The 21,306-nt window shown below is 48.5% G+C and overlaps 8 protein-coding genes across 11 annotated transcripts; 4 read left to right on the top strand and 4 right to left on the bottom strand.

Moving 5' to 3' along the window:
* The first annotated feature begins 680 nt into the window (after positions 1-680).
* On the top strand, positions 681-1,894 carry FOXG_18380 (uncharacterized protein). Its single transcript, XM_018398453.1, has one exon. It carries the CDS (start codon positions 806-808, stop codon positions 1,226-1,228), a length of 423 nt encoding a protein of 140 aa, XP_018236334.1. The 5' UTR covers positions 681-805; the 3' UTR covers positions 1,229-1,894.
* A 1,861-nt stretch (positions 1,895-3,755) lies between these two features.
* On the bottom strand, positions 3,756-5,363 carry FOXG_02670 (uncharacterized protein; the record flags this gene model as incomplete). Its single annotated transcript, XM_018380134.1, has 1 exon — positions 3,756-5,363. The coding sequence occupies one exon, from the start codon at positions 5,361-5,363 to the stop codon at positions 3,756-3,758; it is 1,608 nt and encodes a 535-aa protein (XP_018236335.1).
* A 317-nt stretch (positions 5,364-5,680) lies between these two features.
* Positions 5,681-8,517, bottom strand: FOXG_02671 (uncharacterized protein). Of its 4 annotated transcripts, none has more exons than XM_018380138.1 (4): positions 8,168-8,517; positions 8,045-8,121; positions 6,806-7,982; positions 5,681-6,752 (listed from the first exon to the last, which is right to left on the bottom strand). In XM_018380138.1, the coding sequence occupies exons 3-4, from the start codon at positions 7,966-7,968 to the stop codon at positions 5,864-5,866; spliced, it is 2,052 nt and encodes a 683-aa protein (XP_018236339.1). In that variant the 5' UTR covers positions 7,969-7,982; positions 8,045-8,121; positions 8,168-8,517; the 3' UTR covers positions 5,681-5,863. The 4 variants fall into 4 exon arrangements, with proteins under 4 accessions (XP_018236339.1, XP_018236336.1, XP_018236338.1 ...); XM_018380135.1 differs by having other exon boundaries at positions 8,041-8,121; XM_018380137.1 differs by having other exon boundaries at positions 8,045-8,517.
* A 934-nt stretch (positions 8,518-9,451) lies between these two features.
* Positions 9,452-11,395, bottom strand: FOXG_02672 (xylan 1,4-beta-xylosidase; the record flags this gene model as incomplete). The annotated part of the gene is made up of 6 exons (XM_018380139.1): positions 9,452-9,760; positions 9,811-10,283; positions 10,334-10,555; positions 10,608-11,015; positions 11,075-11,161; positions 11,215-11,395. 6 exons carry the CDS (start codon positions 11,393-11,395, stop codon positions 9,452-9,454), a joined length of 1,680 nt encoding a protein of 559 aa, XP_018236340.1.
* A 607-nt stretch (positions 11,396-12,002) lies between these two features.
* Positions 12,003-13,709, top strand: FOXG_02673 (uncharacterized protein; the record flags this gene model as incomplete). The annotated part of the gene is made up of 6 exons (XM_018380140.1): positions 12,003-12,062; positions 12,119-12,283; positions 12,338-12,540; positions 12,597-12,861; positions 12,922-13,055; positions 13,130-13,709. The coding sequence occupies 6 exons, from the start codon at positions 12,003-12,005 to the stop codon at positions 13,707-13,709; spliced, it is 1,407 nt and encodes a 468-aa protein (XP_018236341.1).
* A 609-nt stretch (positions 13,710-14,318) lies between these two features.
* Positions 14,319-16,494, top strand: FOXG_02674 (uncharacterized protein). Its single transcript, XM_018380141.1, has 7 exons — positions 14,319-14,581; positions 14,639-14,835; positions 14,918-15,139; positions 15,201-15,279; positions 15,341-15,825; positions 15,881-16,100; positions 16,151-16,494. The coding sequence occupies exons 1-7, from the start codon at positions 14,486-14,488 to the stop codon at positions 16,409-16,411; spliced, it is 1,560 nt and encodes a 519-aa protein (XP_018236342.1). The 5' UTR covers positions 14,319-14,485; the 3' UTR covers positions 16,412-16,494.
* Positions 16,495-17,096: 602 nt separating this feature from the next.
* FOXG_02675 (uncharacterized protein) lies at positions 17,097-18,414 on the bottom strand (the record flags this gene model as incomplete). The annotated part of the gene is made up of 3 exons (XM_018380142.1): positions 17,097-17,403; positions 17,471-17,778; positions 17,845-18,414. The coding sequence occupies 3 exons, from the start codon at positions 18,412-18,414 to the stop codon at positions 17,097-17,099; spliced, it is 1,185 nt and encodes a 394-aa protein (XP_018236343.1).
* Positions 18,415-19,652: 1,238 nt separating this feature from the next.
* Positions 19,653-21,155, top strand: FOXG_02676 (uncharacterized protein; the record flags this gene model as incomplete). Its single annotated transcript, XM_018380143.1, has 4 exons — positions 19,653-19,780; positions 19,831-19,891; positions 19,955-20,239; positions 20,302-21,155. The coding sequence occupies exons 1-4, from the start codon at positions 19,766-19,768 to the stop codon at positions 21,153-21,155; spliced, it is 1,215 nt and encodes a 404-aa protein (XP_018236344.1). The 5' UTR covers positions 19,653-19,765.
* Between the last annotated feature and the right edge of the window lie 151 nt (positions 21,156-21,306).

Raw genomic sequence — 21,306 nt, forward strand, 5'->3', positions numbered from 1 at the left:
CATGAGCCACTTTGGCCGATGTCATATACGGCAATATTGCCATGACTTGCAAACACTACATAACCCAACAGAACCAGTACCTTCGTCATCGTCTGAACCCCATCACTGCAACGTGGCTTAAATCTGGACGTCCCATGCCGTAGTATCCGAAAGGGATGGATGGTATAGGTTTGCTCCATAAGCGGGGTATAGCGTAACACTGAATCAAAAAAAAAGCCAGCAATACCCTTACAACCTTGGCCGCAACAGCGAGTTATTAAATTTTGTGAACTTTATTATGTACAGCTGGTCAATGAGGGATCTTCAGCTCTTATGAAGACGGGGTGCAGACCTCACCAAGGACAGCTGCGGTGAGAGTTGCGCGAGTACTGTTTCTGGCCAGTATGTTGAAAACACCGTCCCTTTACAGCCAAGCAAGAAATAACAAGAGTGACATCATTTATGACTTACTCTATAAATATTTGCAACACTTGGGCAGCTGATATGCTTCGCCGCAAGCTTTGTCTGGACAATTTCTGAGACAACCGCAGTCGAAATCCCGAGACATATTGTGGCACCGGAAATTACCTTGACGGACGGCTTCATTGATTGACTATGTATGAGGCATGAGCACGTCACCAATGGCCTGATACCCCGCTATGACCACTTATATGACGATGTTACTTGTGCCCAGCAGCCGAGGAAGCCGGACTTAGACGCGGCTCCAGTCGACGATATGGGGTTTCCCACCAAGTTTAAGAATATAGCAACTGACCTTGTAAAACGCCCTTTGGAATGGAAAGTATGATTTGATGAATATATTCACATGCTTCTTACGCATTCCCGCGGAAGTAATGATATGTACGTACTGAATGCCGTTTGTGAAAGATGGGTATTTGTGAACGGTCTTGTGCATTATAGTGAAACCTTTGGCGGCTATATAGAGACAAGATTGAGAAACGAGAGCGATTTTATGCAACAAAGTAAGACTATCTTTGTCACCCATCAGACATCAGTCTCCCCTTTCTCAATGTGGCTCGCATTGAGAGCTTTGCGCTCACGAAGACTGCTCTCATCAAATGCACGATATTTCTCCTCGCGCTTTTTAGCAATGGCTTGCGTACCAGTCAAAAGCTCGTCACCGTCGAAGATCTGGCCAATCTCCTCCAGACCTTTGCCCTTTGTCTCAGGCAGATACCACCATGCAAACACGCATTCGACGCCGAGAACAGCACATGCAAAGATGTAGTAACGCCAGCCGATGCGGTCCAAGGCAACAGGGTTGACGTAGCCTGTGAAGAAACTGGCCGAGTAGCCACAGAACTGGAAGATCATAGCTGTCTTTGAGCGCAACGAGTAGAGAGAACACTCAACAACGTAGGGCACTGTTGAGATGGCAAAGGGTTGGTAGCCAACCTGGAACAGAAAGATCATGGCAACGACGGCGAGCGCCAGAGGCCGATCGGAAAAGTGGCGTTCCTCGTTGAGGGCAGAGCAGATAGTCCATACTATGAAGACAACCAACATGGTAGTAATTCCAAATGTGATCAGACCGCGTCGGCCGACTCGATCAATAAGCATAGCAAAGAAAACAGAGCAACACAGCTGCCAAACAGCAGCGATTGCATTGATGAGAAGTTGCGTGTTGGCATTGGTCACGCCAATGCTGTTCAAGATCTTGGTCAGGTAATAGCCGGTCAAACCCAGGCCCGACAATTGAGCAGCGAAACCCATGAAAAGTAAGATCCAGAGGCGCTTACGGTTGCCACTGGTGCGGATAAACTCGGACCACTGGATCGCCTTATGCTTCTTTTCTTCTTCCAGGGTTGCTTCGATCTCGAGTAACTCGAAGCGCACTAGGCGAGAGTCGTGGTCGCCGCAGGAGTGATACTGAGAAAGCACACTCAAAGCTTCATCTCGGCGATCCTTGTACACAAGCCAGCGTGGAGACTCGGGGACCCAAATGCTAAGAATTAGCTGCAGAATGGCTGGGACGCCCTGCAAGAGACTGGGTAGCCTCCAGCTCCAGGAAGAGTTCATCTTGAACGTGCCAAACGTTGTCCAAGCAGCAATGAGATAGCCCTGGTAGGTATAACATGTCAGTATTGTTACTAGATACCCAGGAATTATCAGTGCCAGAAAGAAATTTGACCACTTACGACAACCCATTGTGTCATGTATAGAGACACCATTTTCCCGCGATGAGTCGGGTACGCGACTTCTGTCATCAACTGAGGAGCGGCCACAGCGACGATGCCAGTTCCCAAGCCAATGATGATTCGGCCGGCAATAAACATGCCCAGATTCTGGGCGCCGCCCTGAAGGGCAGAGCCAATGATGATCAAGAAAGTGCCGAGCGTGATCGGTTTCTTCCGCCCGAAAATCTCGCACAGCTGAGAGGAAAAGAGGGCGGATACAAGAACACCGATATTAATCGCATTGACAAGAGTTCCGAGGTTAGCACCTGTCTATCAGCTCACATGTTAGTGTCTCAGACGAGACAATTTGTCACTTCCCAGAGAAACATACTGGGTCGCCAAATGCTTCCCGCCAGAGAGGCAGTGACTGCATGCCGTTCAGCATGCTGCCGTCAAATCCGCAAGTAAACTGGGCCAGGAAGGCACTGAGCAGAAGCAAGTTCAGCTTGCGTAGGTTGGGGTACTGAAACCACCACTTGTCCAGTTTGGGGATGACATCGGCGAGGACAAGGCCTTCAAATTCTTCCACATCAGCCATTTCTCTCTTGGCGTTGTTCGGATCGTTCATGTTGATGAAGTGGAACAGGGGCTATTAGCAATATCGAATAAATGGAAGCCTGGGACTTCTAAGAAACGATAGATGTTAACTCTGTTACTCAGTCATAGTTGTTTGTATGCGGATGCAGATCGCCAATATATAGAAAGTGGAAATCGATGAAGCCAAAAGACAATTACAGACAATTTCAGCCCTGACGCATTTCGGATTCAGCTCCGCCCTTTCACTTTGGTAGAATGCGGGGAAACATGGGGGCGTTGGGTCTTGCACTAGTGACAGGGCATCGGAGAAAGCGTCGGAGCAGCTCCTACTAGCGATCAATTCTTGCGACTCCATGCACCTTATTTGCTACTAGTTGAAGCTTCTGTCAGGTCATAATTGGAAAGGCTTGGACATGTCGCTTCATGGCTTCAGGTCCTGAGTTTGCCGCCACAGCTATTGGAATCTTTTCCGAAGCCAGCAACACAAAACACTTACCCATGGAGCTTGAGACAAATACCCAGTAATATCTACCTCTTATGCCGTTGACAATGGTGGCCATACTGGCAATAACGCCTCTCCTGGAGTGCTGAGAACTTTCAGCATAGGACGAAATACAGAAGACTGCCAATAACTTGAGAGCGTGAAAAGCCCAACTATTATGCCAGATAGGTCATACTGTCAACTGAAGTTTGTCAGAACTTCGTTTACTTCCGGCATGCGGCCCAAGTTTCGGAATTCATGGTAAATGGGGCAGTCATTGATCCCATGACCGTTCCGTAGCCTGTGATAAATAAACTTTCTGACTAAAATAGCGTGCATGCGTTGATTGAGAGGGCATACGCTGGTCCCTCTTAAAGCATTGCATCTCTTGCTCGTTCCCCAGAGTCGGATTGAGTATTCTAGGGTGCACGACATATGTTTCCAGGCGGCATATGAATACGTCGTATACCTGGTAGCCTAAGTAGCTTCGAATCACTGAGCAGGTTATGAAAGATATCGTAGATAGACTGCGCGTTCGGAATGAAAGTCATTGTTCGTCACTATCTCGAATAGACAACGGGATCTAGGGAGGGGTCGTGGCGCCAGAGCACCGTGTTTACGCTGCCATGTTCATCAAAACCGCCAAATTCTATCTTCCAGAACGACGGATCATTATCGTTTCCCAATACCCATCTACCGCGGCGCGACAAGTCGTTCCGTGGTTGCAACCACGTAAAAGTATCGCCATCGTAATGTGTCAGCTTGTACCTTTCCGAATCCAGTCCCTGGAATGCCCAAAAGAGTACTCCCTTTTTCACAGTGACCATGACGCTGAAAACACGGCTCTCATCAACATATTCTCCTACGTATGCCTCCAATGGTTTGTGAGGTTTGGTGGCATGTGATTGACCTTGCACGAGACCTTGGGCAATTCGGTCATACCATCCCAAGTTGATAGCGATCGACGTCTTCGCGTATGCAATAAAGTCGGTGCGATCTTTGATTGGTACATCAATGATTTCTTCAAGTACCATTTGTGACACCCAGTCAGGTACATCAGTAAGTGAGAGGCTGTTGCTCATGACCAACACGACGCTTTCCGTACGGGGAATCAGTATAACAACCGCAAGAGCGCCTGGGAGCGTGCCTTGATGGTATAATATCAGTTCTTCAGCTACTCCTTTTCCTATGACCGGCATTCCCTGTGGCATTAGCCGACCGTTTAGGCCAATATGTCCCAGGGTGTTGGGCAGCTGCACACGAGCCCATCCCAGTCCGTAGGACACTCCTCCCCTCTCAGTCGCGAGCATTGGCACGTGAGCAGACATGAGCCTTGATACCTGCTTCAAAGGGGAGCCGGGTGTGGAAGATTGGCCTGTCTGACACTCATGATTAAAGCTCTGGACGAAGCAGGTGTAGAGCTTGATCAAGTCAGCAGCGCAAGACCGGAGTCCGCCGGAACCGCAGCCGATACCATCCTCACCAAGCTTGGGTCCTGGTATGCACCATGGCGTTCCATCATCGAGAGTATTATAAGACTTGGCCACGTTGTCCTTGTCGGTGGGCGGCGGTTTCATGAAAGTCCTTTGTAAGTCTAGTTCGTTGAAGACCTTTTGCTGCAGGAAGTCTTCAAGAGAGGCGCCGCTAAGGCTTTTGAAAGCCTCATCACAGGCATCGTATGCAGTACTGTTGTATGCGAATGAGCCGAGCTTCTCAGGGACCAGGATCTGGTGATTAACAACTCGCATGCAGTCGTCCTTGCCGATCAAGATGTTACCCTCACAACCACCAACCAGGTTTCCGCATGATGACATACCACTACGGTGGCTGTAGAGGTCGGCTAATGTTGTGTTGTTATGTAGATCACTGTTGTTTGGGCGAAAAGAGGGTGTTGCATCTTTAACATGCATCTCCCATGATGCAATGCCTTCATCTACCAATATGCCCATGGCCGCGGCTGACAGGCCTTTGGCGAGTGAACATACTGGGAATATTGTCTCTTCTGTAACAGGAAGTCTGTTCTGAAGGTCTCGGAAGCCGTAGTTTGCATGGTAAACTGGCTGATTCTTTGTCGCCACCGAGAGACTCAAGCCTGGCGCCCCACCGAGCTTCATCAACTCTCGAATAGCAGGGCTAAAGTCGTCAAGCCTGCGGTGTAAGTTGTTCATGGCACTTATGTGTAAGATGAAAGCGGTTTCAATGCATTAAAGCGCGGGTAGGAACTGGAATGACCATTGCAGTCCTTATCATGAGTCTATAGTAGCCGGGCGCAAGTGGCCTTCGGGGTCAGCCCGACAGCTTGGCCGACGAGGGCTAGTCGCAAAAGCCCGCACACAGAGGGTAGACCCCGCTTTCCGTCTACAGCCTTATCGTCTTTATTGTTTTCTAGAAAGTATAGAAGCCGATGTGGCCAGTGGGTTTGTCCGACTTTGCTTTCTCGCCAACTGGTTCCAGGCTGGGAACGGGCTTCTGGCCTAAGCAGTTCAGATCGAAAAAGCCAATAAGCTTATTTATCACTATGTATGAAATAATCTACTCGATGCGAGAGATGCTTCAGCAACATACGGCCAGGGGTTTCCATAAGAATGCTTCTCAGAACATATCAACTCATTCACTGGTGAGACACATGTGCTATTCGTTGCAGCTGAAGCTCATATTCATGGTTACATCAGTCTCCAATATACGAGCGACTCAGCATACTAACGCGTTCTGATGGAAGAAACGTCTGCTCTGAGAGATCATAGAAGTCGAGGCAATTCCCTGCCATATTCATATCCGTACCGACCACTTCTCCCATGTCATTACCCGCCTTTGCTGGCGCGGCGAATATTGAATCGTGAGTTGCGCTACCCATCTGGAATGACAGTGGAAGTGGCGGGAAAGCCAGAGAAATGCTCTCGGGCGACTCCGTCTGAGTACCGTTAATGCCGATTTCTCCATCTAATGCGCCTGGTACTGTTGCTTCAGTTGAAGTGCTCATCCTTTGAAGCCCTGTACTACGAAAGTTGACATCCGCACTTCTTGATGAGGCAATAGCGTCTTGCTTCTCGGAAAAGGCTTCCCTGATGTCGACCGCACCGGAACCTTCAATGCGAGCCTTCTTGAGGCGCGAGCAGAATTTAGAAGCCAGATTGGCTCGGGCTGGAGGCTGGTCCCCGTTCCACCTACGAGATATCTCCTCGAGGCTCGCTATGATCGAGTCAAAGGATGAAGTTAGAGTGGACTGGTAGTATGCGGCATGAGTCAGTAGCATCTTGCCACACACAAAGAGACAAAATGAAAACTGAGGACTAATAAGTACATGTGAGTGACCAAGGAATTGCTCTGCGATTGTGGCAACCTCGTCAGCCGCAACCTGACAAGTTTCTGCGCTAGAAGAAGAAGGTAGTCTGACAGGAAGAGACTGCCATTCTGCTGGTGGATAAGCTAAGCCCTGGTGTAGGAGGACAACGGCAGTGTTGTGCGCTATGTGCGCAAGGACTAGATTGGGATCCAAGTTGCCGTCATTGTTAAATTGGCAAGCCTTGCGCCATTTCTCAGGAAGAAAGAATTTCCATCTGGTCTGGTCAGCTCGATCTCATCATCACTTGTATAGGAAGGGACTACATACTGTACGAGCCGCAAGTCCAGCTGCTTAAATCTCATAAGCCACCTCTGTACTTCATGGACCTCCTTGAAATCAACGCGGTATTGAAGAAAAAACGACGTGACAAGGCTCAGACTCTCCGTTGCCTCTATACAAAAGGCAAATCCTCCGAGAGAAGCCTGGCCATCTTCAGTATCGCGAGTGGCTGGCAAATAATCTTTCTCACGGTCGTGGGACCGAGTCGAGATTCCAAAGTACGGAGTAGGAGTCTGGCTTGGTTCTCCGGACTCCCATATAGCGCCCTCGCAAGGAAGCCTCCTCGTGACATCAGCACTAGTCAATGAGAGGTTCCAGCCAGTACAGATACTGCAGAAGCGGTCCATGAGAAAGACATTCCAGAAGATGCGGCGCCGCTCTTCTACTTCGGCCCATGTCGACGCTGGGGGGAGGAAGGCCACCCTCTCGATTAGAGCCTTTGACCGTGACTGATGTGACTGGGTCTCCTCCTCCTCAGTGCTGAGGCGTAGTTGTTCAACGGTTCTAGACATGCTGCCGACTATGGACCATGCCGAGGGACCTCTGCCGCTACCAATTATGTCAAATGCACAAATGGTCATTGCTTGCAAGTTCTCGACCGAAAAGGACTCCATACTCGCAAGTATGACTGTCTGGCGGCAGCTAGTGGAATATTGAGCACGGAGTTCTGGAGCGTTCTGTAGCCGTGGATCATCTGAGAATCGTATACAGAGAGACACTATAGCGTGGAGTATTGTCGATACTCGCGCTCTTCCTGAAGGATTGGAGAGCAGCCCTCGAAATGTTGGCTCATGTAACATGGGTATCCAAGGGTGGATCTGATTGAAGTATATGTTGACCATGGAGTCCACTAGATCGTCTGGAGGGAGGGTACCCAGGTTAACCTGGTGTTGAAGACTGGGGGTACTTTTTGGCCGGTGCGTATTTGTTGCATTGAATGTACTTCCTGGTTGAATTCCTTCCACTACCGAATCCACTTGTTGACCGATTTCCGATAATGGTAATTCAGTGAGATGTCTTCGGACGTCAGATGCCATCTGCTGGATTGAAATTTCTGGATGGGAGTCTGGGGTTCGCCCGTACTCTTGGTTGTTTGGTTGCTTGATGCTGTTCCAGATCTGCTGCCAGAGAACACCCTGGCCAACAAACATATTTTCCAGCGTCGCTACCAGCAAGTAGGTCAGCTACAAGGATTGAGTATGTGAAGTTGCTTTGCTGCCTACCTACACGCTGAGTCAATGTCTCAATAGCCCCCGCTCGCATGCCTGGCTTTGACTTTTCCTGGTCGTATATGCATTCGGCACCTTCAACATGTCAGTCGGTCAAGTCTGAAGGATAAGTGAAATTTACCGAGTTTGATACAAGTGCCGCATGGCTGATCTCTTGAGCACTTTGCCTTTCGCCTGCGACATAGAGAACACGAAGGTCCTTGGGGGTCATCTTTGCTGGTGCGCTTGCGTTTCTCAGGCCGAGGTTCGTCTGAATGGACTCCATTGAGGCGGGTAGGTGACTCTGCATCATTGTCTTGCTCTGAATATGGTTGGAAGCTCATGTTTGGAATCGGCTGGTCGCGATAAAGCAACGCTGATAAGCTTTAATGTGCACGCGGCGTTTTGCGAACATGCGAGAGTACAGAACCAGAGGAATTGGACCCGTATGACAATCATAACGAGTGGCGGGGCCCCATGGGGCATGTCACGTCACCCTTGTGGAATGAGTTTAGCTTTCGTGGAGAAGACTTTGTCTGGTCTCATTGGGTATCGGGGTCGGGATAAGTCTCGGAAATGAGCCCGACAGCCGTTTAATCTCAAGTCAGAGCATCAACATATGTTGCATTTCACAAATCTATGGCAGTGAAAGACTTCTACTGCTCGATTTAAATCTGAACTGCTGTCCATCTTGCAATTGTATTAATAACAGCCTTCTCTTTACCACTACAATAAATCTGTATATGCATGTGCTTTAATGAGATGATGGCTGCTACTCTCAGTGCTAGACTCAATGGGCTTCGTGATCCATGTCTTGAGCGGAGACTGTCCTTGAATATAATTGGGTCGCTTAGATGACAAAGAACAAAAGAGCGGGCCCGTCGGAGGAAGTCCGTAATCTAATCCGCCGCCGGTCATTCAGGAGAGTGTAGGGTATTGTCGCAATTTAGATTTCTCTTTGGCAAAATCAGAGCAAGAAACCACTTCTGTTAGCGACACTGTACGCAAGTGACATAATACATAAAATTGAATTAAGTGAACACTTGCGCTATTCTGAATTTGATTGGAAGCCTTCAATGGTCTGGCTCGTGATATTGGGCTGAGCAGAATACAGCGGGTTATTTGATTCGACACTAGAAATCAAATGAACTGTGGTTTTGTCGGGGAATCTACGGGTAATATCAGTGTAACCGATCTTATCTTAGCGCGATTTTCCTTATCTAAAGCAAACTACTGAGATCAATTGGTCTCATCTCGGTTAGCTTAACCTAGCTCACTTTGGTGCAATTAACTAGTCGCCACACATCTATTGGTTGTAATTGGACGCCAGAAACCAAGTCCAAGACAAATGATACTCAATTAGAAGGAGAAGAAGGAGAAGCAAAAAACACAAAGATAAACCAACGACAGCTTTGGCTTATCACCTCTACCATCGATCGTAATCAGGAATGTTCTCCTCGTGAAAAGTCTCCCTGACCTCGTTGAATCCAACTTGCGGTCCATTGTGAGGCCAGGGCTCTCCATCTCCGGTTGCAAATATCGCCCAAGATGCGCCAGAAAACACAAACCAATTTGGCGGAGCAGAAGCTTGCCAGGATGACGCGATTGACCCTACGTATACTGGGGCTTCTTTTCCGAAACTATAACCTAGTCGGTATTCAAGGGGTTCAGCCTTGATGTGTAACCTAAGACCACCAGCGAGGCCGCTCGTTTGGTTGAGTGGAGTTTGCCAATACTGTCACAATTAGCAATGGACTCGCGTATACCTTGAAAATGGCAACTCACCTCCTGGGTGCCATTTTTGTTGAGTTCAGTATAGAGACAAATACTGGTAGCATTAACACATCCTCGAATACCGATATCTTGATGCTGAAACTCGGAGAGGTATGAAGAGATTCCGATCTTGTTTCTTGGACCTAGATCTCCCTTGAAGCTGGAGAGCTCGGCTGAAAACGTCATGTTGAGCGACTTCTGCTTGCGTAGCAACGCTGCTGGGGTATCACGGTCACTGAGACCGAAGACATTGGGTTTCAGCACCAATTTCCCTTTCTCTAACTTGTAATTCTTGGTATACGGTACCCGGAGTTGATACCATGATGAGTCGAGTTTAGCGCGAGAAAAGTCGTCGACCCATTGTCGAGGAACCTGTCTTGGGCCAACCTCTGGCTTTATTTGCCTACTTAGCAGAACAGGATCGCCTTGGTTGAAGACTGGCCACTCATCCTTCCAGTCAACATTAACCATGAATGTCTCTCGGCCTTGTCGTGGTTAGGGATTAATTAACAAATGATTGATGAGGTGAACGTACCAAGAGGAGATGATCCGTTGATGTTGCGGCGAGCTAAAAACGTCGCATACCATAGTCCGTCATTCGTCTTTGTTAGGGTCGCATGTCCAGTGGACTGGACGGTAAGATTGTCAAAACCCCATTGCCCATTGTATAGCAGAGGGTTGTGTGGCCCGGCGACAAATGGACCAGACGGGGTCTTGCTTCTTGCGATGGTCGATCGATGCAGCTGATCCGTACCGCCTAGGGAGCATTAATGCTTACAATTGTTCGAGAAGGACTCAAACATACTTACCTTCAGCGATCAGGAGATAATACCACCCATCCTTGTAATACATCTTGGGTCCTTCGGGTCTGGCTGTCGAATTGTGAGGCAAAGTCCCGTTCCATAGACTAACATAAGGCCCTACGCAATTTCCAGATGTCAGAGACACCTCACACTGGGCGATACCCCAGAGTCGATCTTTATTGTTGTTAGGGGCCATCAGATTGAGATAGGTCTTCTTGGTCACAGGGTCCTGGAAAAGCTCAGGATCGATGCCCCATGGCTCGGCCCAGACAGGATCAGACCAGTTGAAGAGATCCTCTGAAGAGATGAACCAGACTCGAGGCCATACACGGGCCACGGGATCATAGGTCCAACGTGTCATTGCCGAAAGCCAGAACCTTCCATCGATAAAAGAGAGACTTGGCGCCCAGGCACCTGTCCGTAGTGGGTCAGACTCTTTGCGTCGCAAATGGGAATTGGAACGTGTTATTTACCTGCTCCAGTGGGCGTCCCATAGAGTTGCAGTTGCTCTGGTCGTGTCAAAGCATGAGACTTGAGCGTCCAATTGGATAGATCCTTGCCTTGGAATTAATCAGCAAATCTGACTCGATTGAAGGATGGATTAGGACTTTACTATGGTAGATCGGAATACCTGGCCAGTACTCGAAAGAGGAAGTGGCGATGTAGTAATCGTCGCCTACGGTCAGGATCGCAGGATCTGGATTCCACCCACTAATGATCGGGTTCCAGATGGCTTGAGCCACTGGTTGGAATAACACAACCCAACTGCAAAGAAAACAAATCAAGGAATACATGGCAGGTACTCAGATTTGTCTCAAGGAAGATTCAATGTCTGATGTCTTAAAATAATCAGCGTAGCCCCGGGATAAGATTGGGATTGTTTACCACGACTGGATTCAAGAAGCCAAGTGGCGGACACAGGCTCCGAGGTGGGCTTATGGTCTCTTTTGCCCACCGCTTACGCATGGTAGTATAATGGTGGTCTTGGTATATATGATAGGGCTGGCATACATCTTTGCAGCTTGATGTGCTTGCAGACGGGAAAAACCCGAGACCTTTTCCGACAGCATGTTAGACCAAAACACCTGGCTTCGCTGTATACGGCAAGGCCTGTAATCAGCTCATTGAACATGGAAAACGTAAGCAAGAGCTCCAGTGGGTCTTGTGGGTAAGGGCATAGTCATGGAGTCTCACCCACGCTTACGGAACAACATCCGACATCTTCTCCGGTCCTTGTTAGAGTATCATGCTTCTTCAATTATCAACTGAGTAAGCATTCTTCAAGGCCAAATCAGTTGTTCCCTTGAAATAAAGACCTTTTCTGTAATAAGCAACTCATTGTTTTCTTGAGCATCTGTCACCTTGATTCCTACCGTGCCTAGCGCCCTATAGCTCGCAACGATGAAGCTCTCAGAAACGATGCAGCCTAGCCAGGTATTGGCGACGAAGCGCAAGCTTCCTGTGCGCACTCTTGTGCCATTGAGCATTCGAACATTCGCTAACCGTTCTTCTTCCAGATGTCGGAGAGCCAGTACACAAATGGTGCGAAGAGAAATGGGACGGAGAGAACAAAAGCCGACGTGAAGAAATCGCTGTCTAGCGAATTCAAGCATCTTGAAATTCTGTTCTCCCCGTCCGTTGAGATGAAAATATGGGCTGTCGCTGAGAGAAGCCTCAACATGGTATGTCCCTTGCAGATTACAGTGGAAACCTTCCGAGTTTAACGCTCAAACCAGCCAGAGCCGCCTACTTGGTTTCCGGAATATACCAAACCAGGAAGCACTGAGTACGTCTACAGAGATGCTTCGTTTTGGACCTCGGGTTTCTTTCCGGGGTTACTCTACCTGATCATGGAACGTAGAAAGAAATTCCAAACTGAACTGCGACTTCTTGGCCTTTCGCGATCAGAGCCAGACTTTCCTCACATGCTTCAACTCGAGTACTGCTCTCTTGCCTATCTGTAATCAACACAAGTTGCTGATAAGTCATTGCTAGATATGCTTCTAAATGGTGGACGGAGAGTCTTCACCAAAACGGGTCTCTCATGGGCACGCACGATCTGGGATTTATGATTTGCCCCTGGGCCCGTTTGCAGTGGGATCTCCATCGTGACCCAAAGGCGTTCGACACATTAATGACGGCCGCCAACACCCTAGCAGACCGTTTCTCGGCAAAGGTCGGCTGCATACGATCATGGGATGTGTGCCAAACAAAGGTTTATTCGTTTACAGACCCAAGCAAGGACTTTCTTGTTATTATTGTAAGTTTGATGTCTAAACAACGACTTCTCTTGGTTAGAATAGCATTGCTGACTCAACAGGACAATATGATGAACCTCGACCTCCTCTTCTGGGCAGCATCCGAGGCCTCTTCCCAAGCTGACTCAACTCGGTTCTTCGACATCGCTATGGCCCATGCTCGCACATCGAAAGAGTACCTTATTCGTGCCGACTGGTCAAGCTAACACGTTGCCAACTTCGACCCTTCGACCGCGCTCTCAAAGAACGCCTCACGAACCAAGGCTACAGCCATACATCATGTTGGTCGCGAGGTCAGGCGTGGGCAATTGCAGGGTTTGCAAAGTCTTATGAATGGAGTGGCGAGAACTCTTTTCTTGACACGGCCAAGAACTGTGCCGACTACTTCTTGGGGAGATTACCTGATACCCATATCCCGCCCTGGGACTTCGACGCACAAGAGGAGTCTGGTGCTACTACGCAACCCCCAGATACAAGCGCAGCCATGGTCGCTGCTTACGGCATGCTGCTCATCCACCAATCCCTCCAGAGTCGCTCCGAGCCATCTCCGTATCTCGGCCATGCCCTACGGATAGTAGATTCTGTTTGCGAGAGACACTTGAACCCTGCCGCCAGTCAGAAACAGGACCTGGGGACGATTCCTACAGTGGAAAATGGCCGTGCCACTATTGTCAAGTGTGTCGAGACAGCTGCAGGGCTCGGAGATACCATCCTCAGCGGAGCGACTATCAACAATTTTGAATTTGCTCCTCGTCGCTGGGCTGATCATGGGCTTGTGTATGCTGATTACTTTTTTGTCCTGTTTGGAAACAAGCTTTTAGAAATGAATGCATTGAGGTCACTAGCATAGATTGAGTATTGGTAGAGAGATCTTGAATCATGAAAGTGAACTTTTTATTAACTGAATTTGCTCGTTGTCCCCTGAATATAGATTTCTGCTGAAATTGAGAAAATGGTAGTTTTTGCTATCGAGTAAAGATATCAGGCTCAAAGCTATTCGTTTATCCCAGAACAGAGAGCACATAGAAGCTGCACAAATGACGATAGTCTGTGACCCTGTTCATTACCATGTTTAGTCGCTACGACTGACGTAGCTTTGATCCTGCTGTTTTCAGCATACACGTTGTCTTCAACTTCAAATCTAGCCAAAATGGTTATTAGCGCCTTAAACAACGGCCCGTTGGTCGCAATCTTTCCAGAGAATCATGCTAGTAGAGTGCAAATCCTTGCAGCGGAAAAAGCTCTAAGAATTGGCCCCAAAACACCACCATCAGAGCTGCTCTGAACGGGGGCGGGCCATTTGTGACGCGATGTCTGTCAGTGGCGTGTTCGCTAATGAAAAAAACTAGTAGCGGGCCATAAGACGGTATCGCCCGTGGGGGTGTCGGGCGTAGTTCCGATAAATCCCCCGTCCTCCGCCTCCAAGTTTCCCCGCAGTAGCTCTCGTTCGTGACTTGTGGTGTACTGTATCTGTATCGGAGCTGCAGCAGCCCCGAGTTGTAGTTATATGAAGTCTTCCTGTCTTCGTCGATCACTTTCGCTCATCACTCGGTGTTCAGAGTAACTACACATCAACTAGATCAATTCTCGGCATATTTTATAATTTATCGAAGTCCAAGGCCCGTCATGGTTAAAGCAGTCGAGGTACAGCACAGTGATTGCATCACTCCTGCTGAAGCAACTGCCAATTACGGTCAAAAGACCGCAACCGCAGATCTTGAGGTACTGTAGAACATGCCCGAGGCTTACATAGCCGATGTACTAACATCTCAATTCTAGACTGCCAACTACGCCCAAGGTGCCCCGGTCGAGATTGACGATGAAACAAACAAGGAGCTATTCTGGACTGTCAACAGGCGCATCCTGGCTTGCATGCTCGGAACATACTTTTGTCAATCCCTGGACAAGGGCACGCTTGGCTTTTCGTCTGTCATGGGCATTCAGGAAGACGCCAATCTCCACGGACAGCAGTTCTCGTAAGTTGAGCCGCTCTTTTGTGGCAATGGGGATAATAGCACGAGATGGCCCATTCAACGTACTGACGACTTGGCCATTCAGATGGTTAGGAACAATCCTCTATATGGGAGTTCTCGTCGGCGAATATCCTACCAATTTTCTGCTCCAAAAGCTGCCGGTTGCCAAGTACTTGGCGACCAATGTCTTCTGCTGGGGGGTCGTGATTGCCTGTTCTGCGGCTGCCAAGAACTTTGCAAGCCTCATGGTAGTTCGTTTCCTTTTGGGTGTGTTTGAGTCATGCGTTCAGCCAGCTTTCATCATAATGTGAGTCATGGGTATCCTCTAACCTTTTTGTCTCTTCTGATCTAATGATGTGGTGTGATAGGACGAGCATGTGGTACACAAAGCGAGAACAAAGCATCTTGACGTCCCTCTGGTACTGTATGACTGGAGTTCAGCTCATGGTATGAAAGGTCCCTCTAAGCATAACACTAAAGTATCATGACCTGACATACGTACTTCTAGGTTGGTGGCATCATTGCATGGGGAGTGTCTCACTACAAGGATGGAGTCATCTATCCTTGGCAACTACTGTTCCTCGTTCTTGGACTACTCACCTGTGTCTGGGGCTTGTTCATCGGCTGGTGGCTGCCCGATTCTCCAATGAAAGCAAAGTGCTTCAACGAAGACCAGAAGCGGCTCATGGTTGAGCGTGTTCGTGCCAACGAGACCGGTATCCAGAACAAGTCTTACAAAAGGTATCAGGCCATTGAAGCAGCCACGGATCCCATTGTTTGGTGCTATGTTATGCTTCAACTTACCTCTACTCTGATCATCGGCGGTCTGGGTGTCTTCTCGAATCTCATCATTTCCTCCTTCGGATTCACCTATCTCCAAACCCAGCTCCTCAACATTGCTCAGGGTGCTGTGACGATCATAGTCATGGTCGGAAGCGCCACACTCGCAACAGCCACGGGGCAGACTGCCTGGGTGATGCACGCATGGACAATGTAAGTCAACAAAAAGGCTCTGATTAAAGCACATGAGTACTAACACATTTATCAGCCCTCCTATAATTGGAACTGCTATCATCTACAGCATCCCTCCTACATCTTCGAATCGCGTTGGTCTACTCATCGCCTTTTACTGCACACAATTCTATCTCGCAGAGGGAAACCTGATCTTTTCCCTGATCTCTCGCAACATTGCCGGCCAGACTAAGAAGTCTACCACGCTAGCTATCACCTTCGTGGCTTGGGCTGCTGGTAATATGACCGCCCCACAGGTATGTTAACACCCGCATGCGTTCTTGAGATATTTACTGATGTTCTCAAGATCTTCCAAAAGTCCGATTCACCTCGTTATGAGAAAGGGTTTACAGCGCATTTCTGTCTCTACGTTCTCTTCAACATATTCCTTGTCATCCTTCGGCTCTTGTTGGTTCGCCGTAATGCTAACAAGAGAAAGGCGGCTCTGGAAGCGTCTCATGCGGCCGATGACAGTAACAAGCAGACTGAGGGTGACCAGTTGGGGCATCTGAATGCCTTCGCAGATTTGACGGACAAGGAGAATCCTGACTTCAGGTACGACTTCTGATGCAATGGTATGCAAGCTACCGGCAAGGGATATTGTGGTGGTCTTAGGAGTAGAACGCGACGAGAGATCATCCATTGTACACATGGTGTTATTATATAGTATATATTAGCTGGAGAATAGTATGCAGCTATCAGTCGACTGTACGATGAACATGATAGTTCTCAACTGCGCCAAGTTCATCAGGGCCTCTTTAGCACGTTGTTCGAACATCCAAGGAATGGCTAAAGGATATATGGAGATCGGTCGTGCTGATGCTCTGCGGTTGATTTAGGTTGAGTCTATTTGGCTGACACCCAGAAGGATGCCCAGACCAATTTGCTGAACCACTGATTGTCTACTGTAGATAATCAATTTATTTACATAATTAGATCATAACAAAAGGGCTGACTTGACTATGCAAACATCATGACCACTTGTGGCTTCTCAAAAGCTAAATTTCATTTATAATTACGTCAATTTACATATAAAACCAATCGGACTTTCATGGTCACTTTCTTTCATAATGCAGTCAGATCGCTATATCACGCAATTGTTCAGGTGTGTTATTTGTAGTTGAAACTTGTGGCTGAGAGCTTATATTCACCACGCACAATTTGACACTCAATTACTTTGATGCTATCCCAAAACCACCGCTTGGTCTCTTCGCCCTTCAGCTTCATTATGCAGAATGTACCAGGGCAAAACCTCATGCCGACAGGCGGTAGAGGAGGGTCCCGTATCCAAGAACATCAAAGCCTCCACTGTTAGGGCCATAGTTACCGCCCCCGCCTTCAACCCCAGCGGTAGAATTCCCATTGGTTTGGTCGCGATACAGCTTGGTCCAAGAAGCGTTGGCGTGTTTGATATCGTTGTAGTGTGCATAGACAAGCTCAAAGCCTGGACGATGAGTGTACCTACTATCCGCTGAGATAACAGTCTGATTGCCTTCATAACTCTCGTACAACGTATACGGGACGTCATACCCAACGTTGTACTTTGAGACATATTCGGAGCTTGATTCATATCAGTTACTGGTCATACAAGGCTTGGGGCAGCGTTGTCTCAGATGGGTTTACTCACGCATGAAGCCCAGCATCTCCCAATGTGGCAAACAAGTCATCCCCCTGGTTGTAGCCTTGTTGCATAATGACCCCAAGTAGAGAAATGTCCAGAGTCGCGTGGCCCTGGTCTCTCCCAGCCTCTTGGCCTTGGGACAGAATTTTGCCGCTGCCGGACTCGGTATAGTTCTTATAAATGAAGTTGTTGATTGCTCCGCGCCCGTCTCCGTTGAGGAAGTAGTTTTTACCATATTCGTACATTGTTTGATTGTCGGTAAAGACACCGATTGCCATAATATTAGCAATATTACAAAAGTCCCAGTTTGCATACTGAATGTCAGTCGTTAGCTCAATATACCATATAAAACCGTTGATAAACATAGAAAGAGAACTAACGTAATGGTATTCGTCCTGTCCGTTATGGGTTGTTAAGAATCTGTAGCTCTCTGAGAAAAAGACATCCTGGAGGAACGTCTTCATCTGGTCCTGCTCCGAGGCACTCCAGCCGCTATATGAACGCATAAGCTCTGCTGCATTAGCAAGCTGATAGCCGTAGATACCAGCAGCGAGGAAGCGGTCACTACTACCACCAATAGCTACCATGGTAGATGACCAAGCATTGAGGATGGCAACAGCCGCGTCGGCATATTGGTCGCCTCCCTGGATATGCCATCGGATAGCAAGTTGATATGCCGCATGTGCGTCGTTGTAGAGGCGGGGATAATTTTCCGCATGAGTACCGTCTGAGCCGCGGTAAATAGTGGGTTGAGGATTTGGCTCGTATGTTGGAGATGCACGACTATTGTTGAGCAGGAGTTGCCAGTCTGTCATCCATGGCTCATCGCCCTTCAGTACGTGATTCTTGGCTCTTTCCAAGTCCCGAGACGTGTGCAAGAGGCCAGGATGGACGAACCCAGTCACGGAGACGGCCAGTGCAACGATGAAAACGATTCCCTTAGCTACCATGTTGAGTATAGTGCAGATGGTTATTATCTTGGCTTTGAATGCCTGGGAGGTTATGAGTTAGCTGTGTTACTTGCAGTTGAGACCTATGACTGAGAGCTTATATCACCACATTAAACTTAGGCCTGGGAACACGAAACTCTTATAGCCTCTCAACCACCAGGTCAAGAGCATGAATTACTCCACTTTATGGTATGTAAACGACTCTGTTTGAATGAAGATCTCTGGATCTCGCAGTGCCCCGATGCCACGTACCATGAGCCAAAAGAGGGGAAAACGATATGTCAAGGCCGCGCCCATAACCTTTCCCGATAGACCTCCCATAACTGAAATGATCGCCACAAACCTCGCAGCGTCGTATTTTTCAGTTGCATATCCCAGTGATGGTTGATCACGGCCCTCGTAATCGACAAGGTTAACCTTCTGATTCAATCATGCCCGAGTTAAGTAATAGTAGGCTCCAAAGTATACCAGGAACTGCTTCATCGACCACTTATCGGTCTCTTGGGCAATAAGAATATGTAGGCATCAGGGCCGTATTGGCTTGTCTGCGACAGCTTTGCATACTATCTATGAGAAAGGCCGTTTTGGTCGTGGCCATACTGCATAATTCGGAGATGCCGTTTCAGGTAAATTGACTCAACACCCTGGAACAAGACTAGCTGCCACCGCTTCAGTGGACGGAGAAACAATTACTCGTCGCCGTCCATGTCATGCTCCATGCCACCGCATCGTGCTTTAGGATTTCTCCACGGCACCAAAACAGCCGGGAGCCCGAGGCCTCAAGCCGTGGAACAGGGTGGAATGTGGGGAAAACCGCAGGAGAGCCCAACTCCCCTGATTAAACTAGTCGCGGGTGATGACCGATCAATCCTCCGATTATGTGCCATGTGCGACTTCGTGTGTTCGCGCCAGGAACGCCATTGCGACTACTGATCATGAAACAGGTCCGAGATTATCCTCCACTCTCTGGCCTGGCGATCATTCCCCAGACTTTCCCCAGACTTCCCCCGCAAATGCATGCGCGATTAATTACCCGCATGGACTTGCTAATTCGGAGCTATTACGCCGAGACGTTCGTTACCAGGGTTTTTGTGAACTTGAACTTAATTATCGGAGCTGGCCCGAGAGATCCCCCGCGATGTGCCACTAAGCCTATTAACCAGCAATCATAAGACACCAATAGCGTCACTCTGCATTGCTTAAAATCATACCACGCATATTGACTTGGTCGCACTGCTGTCGATCTCTGCAGTAGTAAAAGCGTATCCGTTTACGTTCGATAACTGGTGGAGCATAACAAAGCCATTCTTGCAACCCTCAACCTTGTCGAAACCAACGAGAACTGTTTAACATGAGACTGCTTACTGTATGGTGCATCCCTGTATCATGTTCATCACTTGGCTAACAAAGACTTAGTTCTCACTCTTACTCATATCGGGGGTGGCTGGTCTTGTGCAGGATGTCCCGAGCATCAATGGTAATTACTTCCACCAAGCAGAATGTCAACATCAACATTGAACATTATTGACCCTTTGTGCAGCTGCAATCCCGTATGTTCCTTGGACTGAGGGCATGAAGCGGAAGCCATCCGACTTCAACCATCCGGGTCTCTGGCATTCTCACAACGACCTCGAAGTCATGAGAAACGGCGTTCTTAAAGGACTTGACCCATGGAAGTCAGGCTACGAACAGTTTGCCAACAGCAGCTTTTCGCAGTCATCCTACAAGATGAACGGTCCATATGCTGTGATTTCCCGCGGATCCATCAGCAACTACACCTCGTTTTCCAATGACGCCCGTGCCGCTTACCAGAATGCGATTATGTGTACAGGCCCCCCCTTCTCTATACGTCTATGCAAAGCTTTATCGCTAATTACAATGTTGCAGGGTATATCACCAAGGATCAAGCCCATTGGGATCGCTCTACTACCATTTTGGATAGCTGGGGTACAAATCTGACCAACATCATTGGGACTGACCGCTCACTGCTCATTGGCATCGAAGGAACTCTATTTGCGAATGCTGCAGAGATCATGCGATGGGAGGGCGGCTGGACAGAGGTCGGGGCAAAGTGGCAGGGAGGCCAAGGGTTCAGTATCCAGCTCTATTGGTTGTTTCTGAAACAGAGCCTGATCATTGGCCAGGCCAACTACGGCATCGCCTCCATCAAAGCTTTGATGGACTATGCAGTATACCTCGAGGATGTCTCGGCTTACAACTTTGCCATATGGTCTTGGAAGAATGACTGGTGCGCCGGTATCGATGCAACCATTAATTCCAAGACAGGCCAGAACTCTGAATCTGGCCGAGACCAGGGCCATGTCATGTCTGGCCTCGGTTGGCTTGCTCTAGCTGCGAGAACTTCCAAGACTCAAGGGTACGACTTATTTGGGTATGGGAACAACTTGCTTCTCAAAGGTGCAGAATACGCAGCCAAATACAACCTGAACGAAACAGTACCATACGACTCGAAATGGCGCCGATGCGAATCAGTTTTGGTCAATGGTCCCTGGCAAAACATCTCGGAGTTTAACAGAGGCATTGTTCAGGAGGTTTCGGGTGTAGTTAAGAAAGCACCGGCGGTGTGGGATCTCCTCTACTATACGTCTGAAGCCAAGGGATTGAACAATCAGTGGACTACCAAGGCCAAGGAAGCATACGATGCTGCAGGCGGAGAGGTGGTGACTGGAGGTGATATGCCTGGCTTTGGAGATCTGCTCTGGGCTACATCAAAGAAGTAGCTTAGCATTTAGAATAGCCACGGAGAATAGACTGTGGTACTATAATAACCTGGAGACTGCGCAGTGTCCTATTCAGCACAACTTTGCAAATGTAAATGTGCAACCTTCATAACTTGAATCCTGACTCGAGATACAGTGGATCTTGGACTTG

Source organism: Fusarium oxysporum, chromosome 8 (genome assembly GCF_000149955.1).
Source record: "Fusarium oxysporum f. sp. lycopersici 4287 chromosome 8, whole genome shotgun sequence".
In the NCBI taxonomy this organism is placed as follows: Eukaryota; Fungi; Ascomycota; class Sordariomycetes; order Hypocreales; family Nectriaceae; genus Fusarium; species Fusarium oxysporum.

What these genes read in the sequence shown, in the direction of transcription:
- FOXG_18380 (XM_018398453.1), top strand. Translation starts at nt 806, where the DNA reads ATGCTTCTTACGCATTCCCGCGGAAGTAATGATATGTACGTACTGAAT.
- FOXG_02671 (XM_018380135.1), bottom strand. Translation starts at nt 8,369, where the DNA reads ATGAGCTTCCAACCATATTCAGAGCAAGACAATGATGCAGAGTCACCT. An exon ending in CGGCACTTGTATCAAACTCG is followed by an intron (nt 8,122 to 8,167) that starts GTAAATTTCACT and finishes GACATGTTGAAG; the next exon opens with GTGCCGAATGCATATACGAC. An exon ending in CTGGACTTGCGGCTCGTACA is followed by an intron (nt 6,753 to 6,805) that starts GTATGTAGTCCC and finishes TGACCAGACCAG; the next exon opens with ATGGAAATTCTTTCTTCCTG.
- FOXG_02674 (XM_018380141.1), top strand. Translation starts at nt 14,486, where the DNA reads ATGGTTAAAGCAGTCGAGGTACAGCACAGTGATTGCATCACTCCTGCT. An exon ending in GTGATGCACGCATGGACAAT is followed by an intron (nt 15,826 to 15,880) that starts GTAAGTCAACAA and finishes CACATTTATCAG; the next exon opens with CCCTCCTATAATTGGAACTG. An exon ending in GTAATATGACCGCCCCACAG is followed by an intron (nt 16,101 to 16,150) that starts GTATGTTAACAC and finishes GATGTTCTCAAG; the next exon opens with ATCTTCCAAAAGTCCGATTC.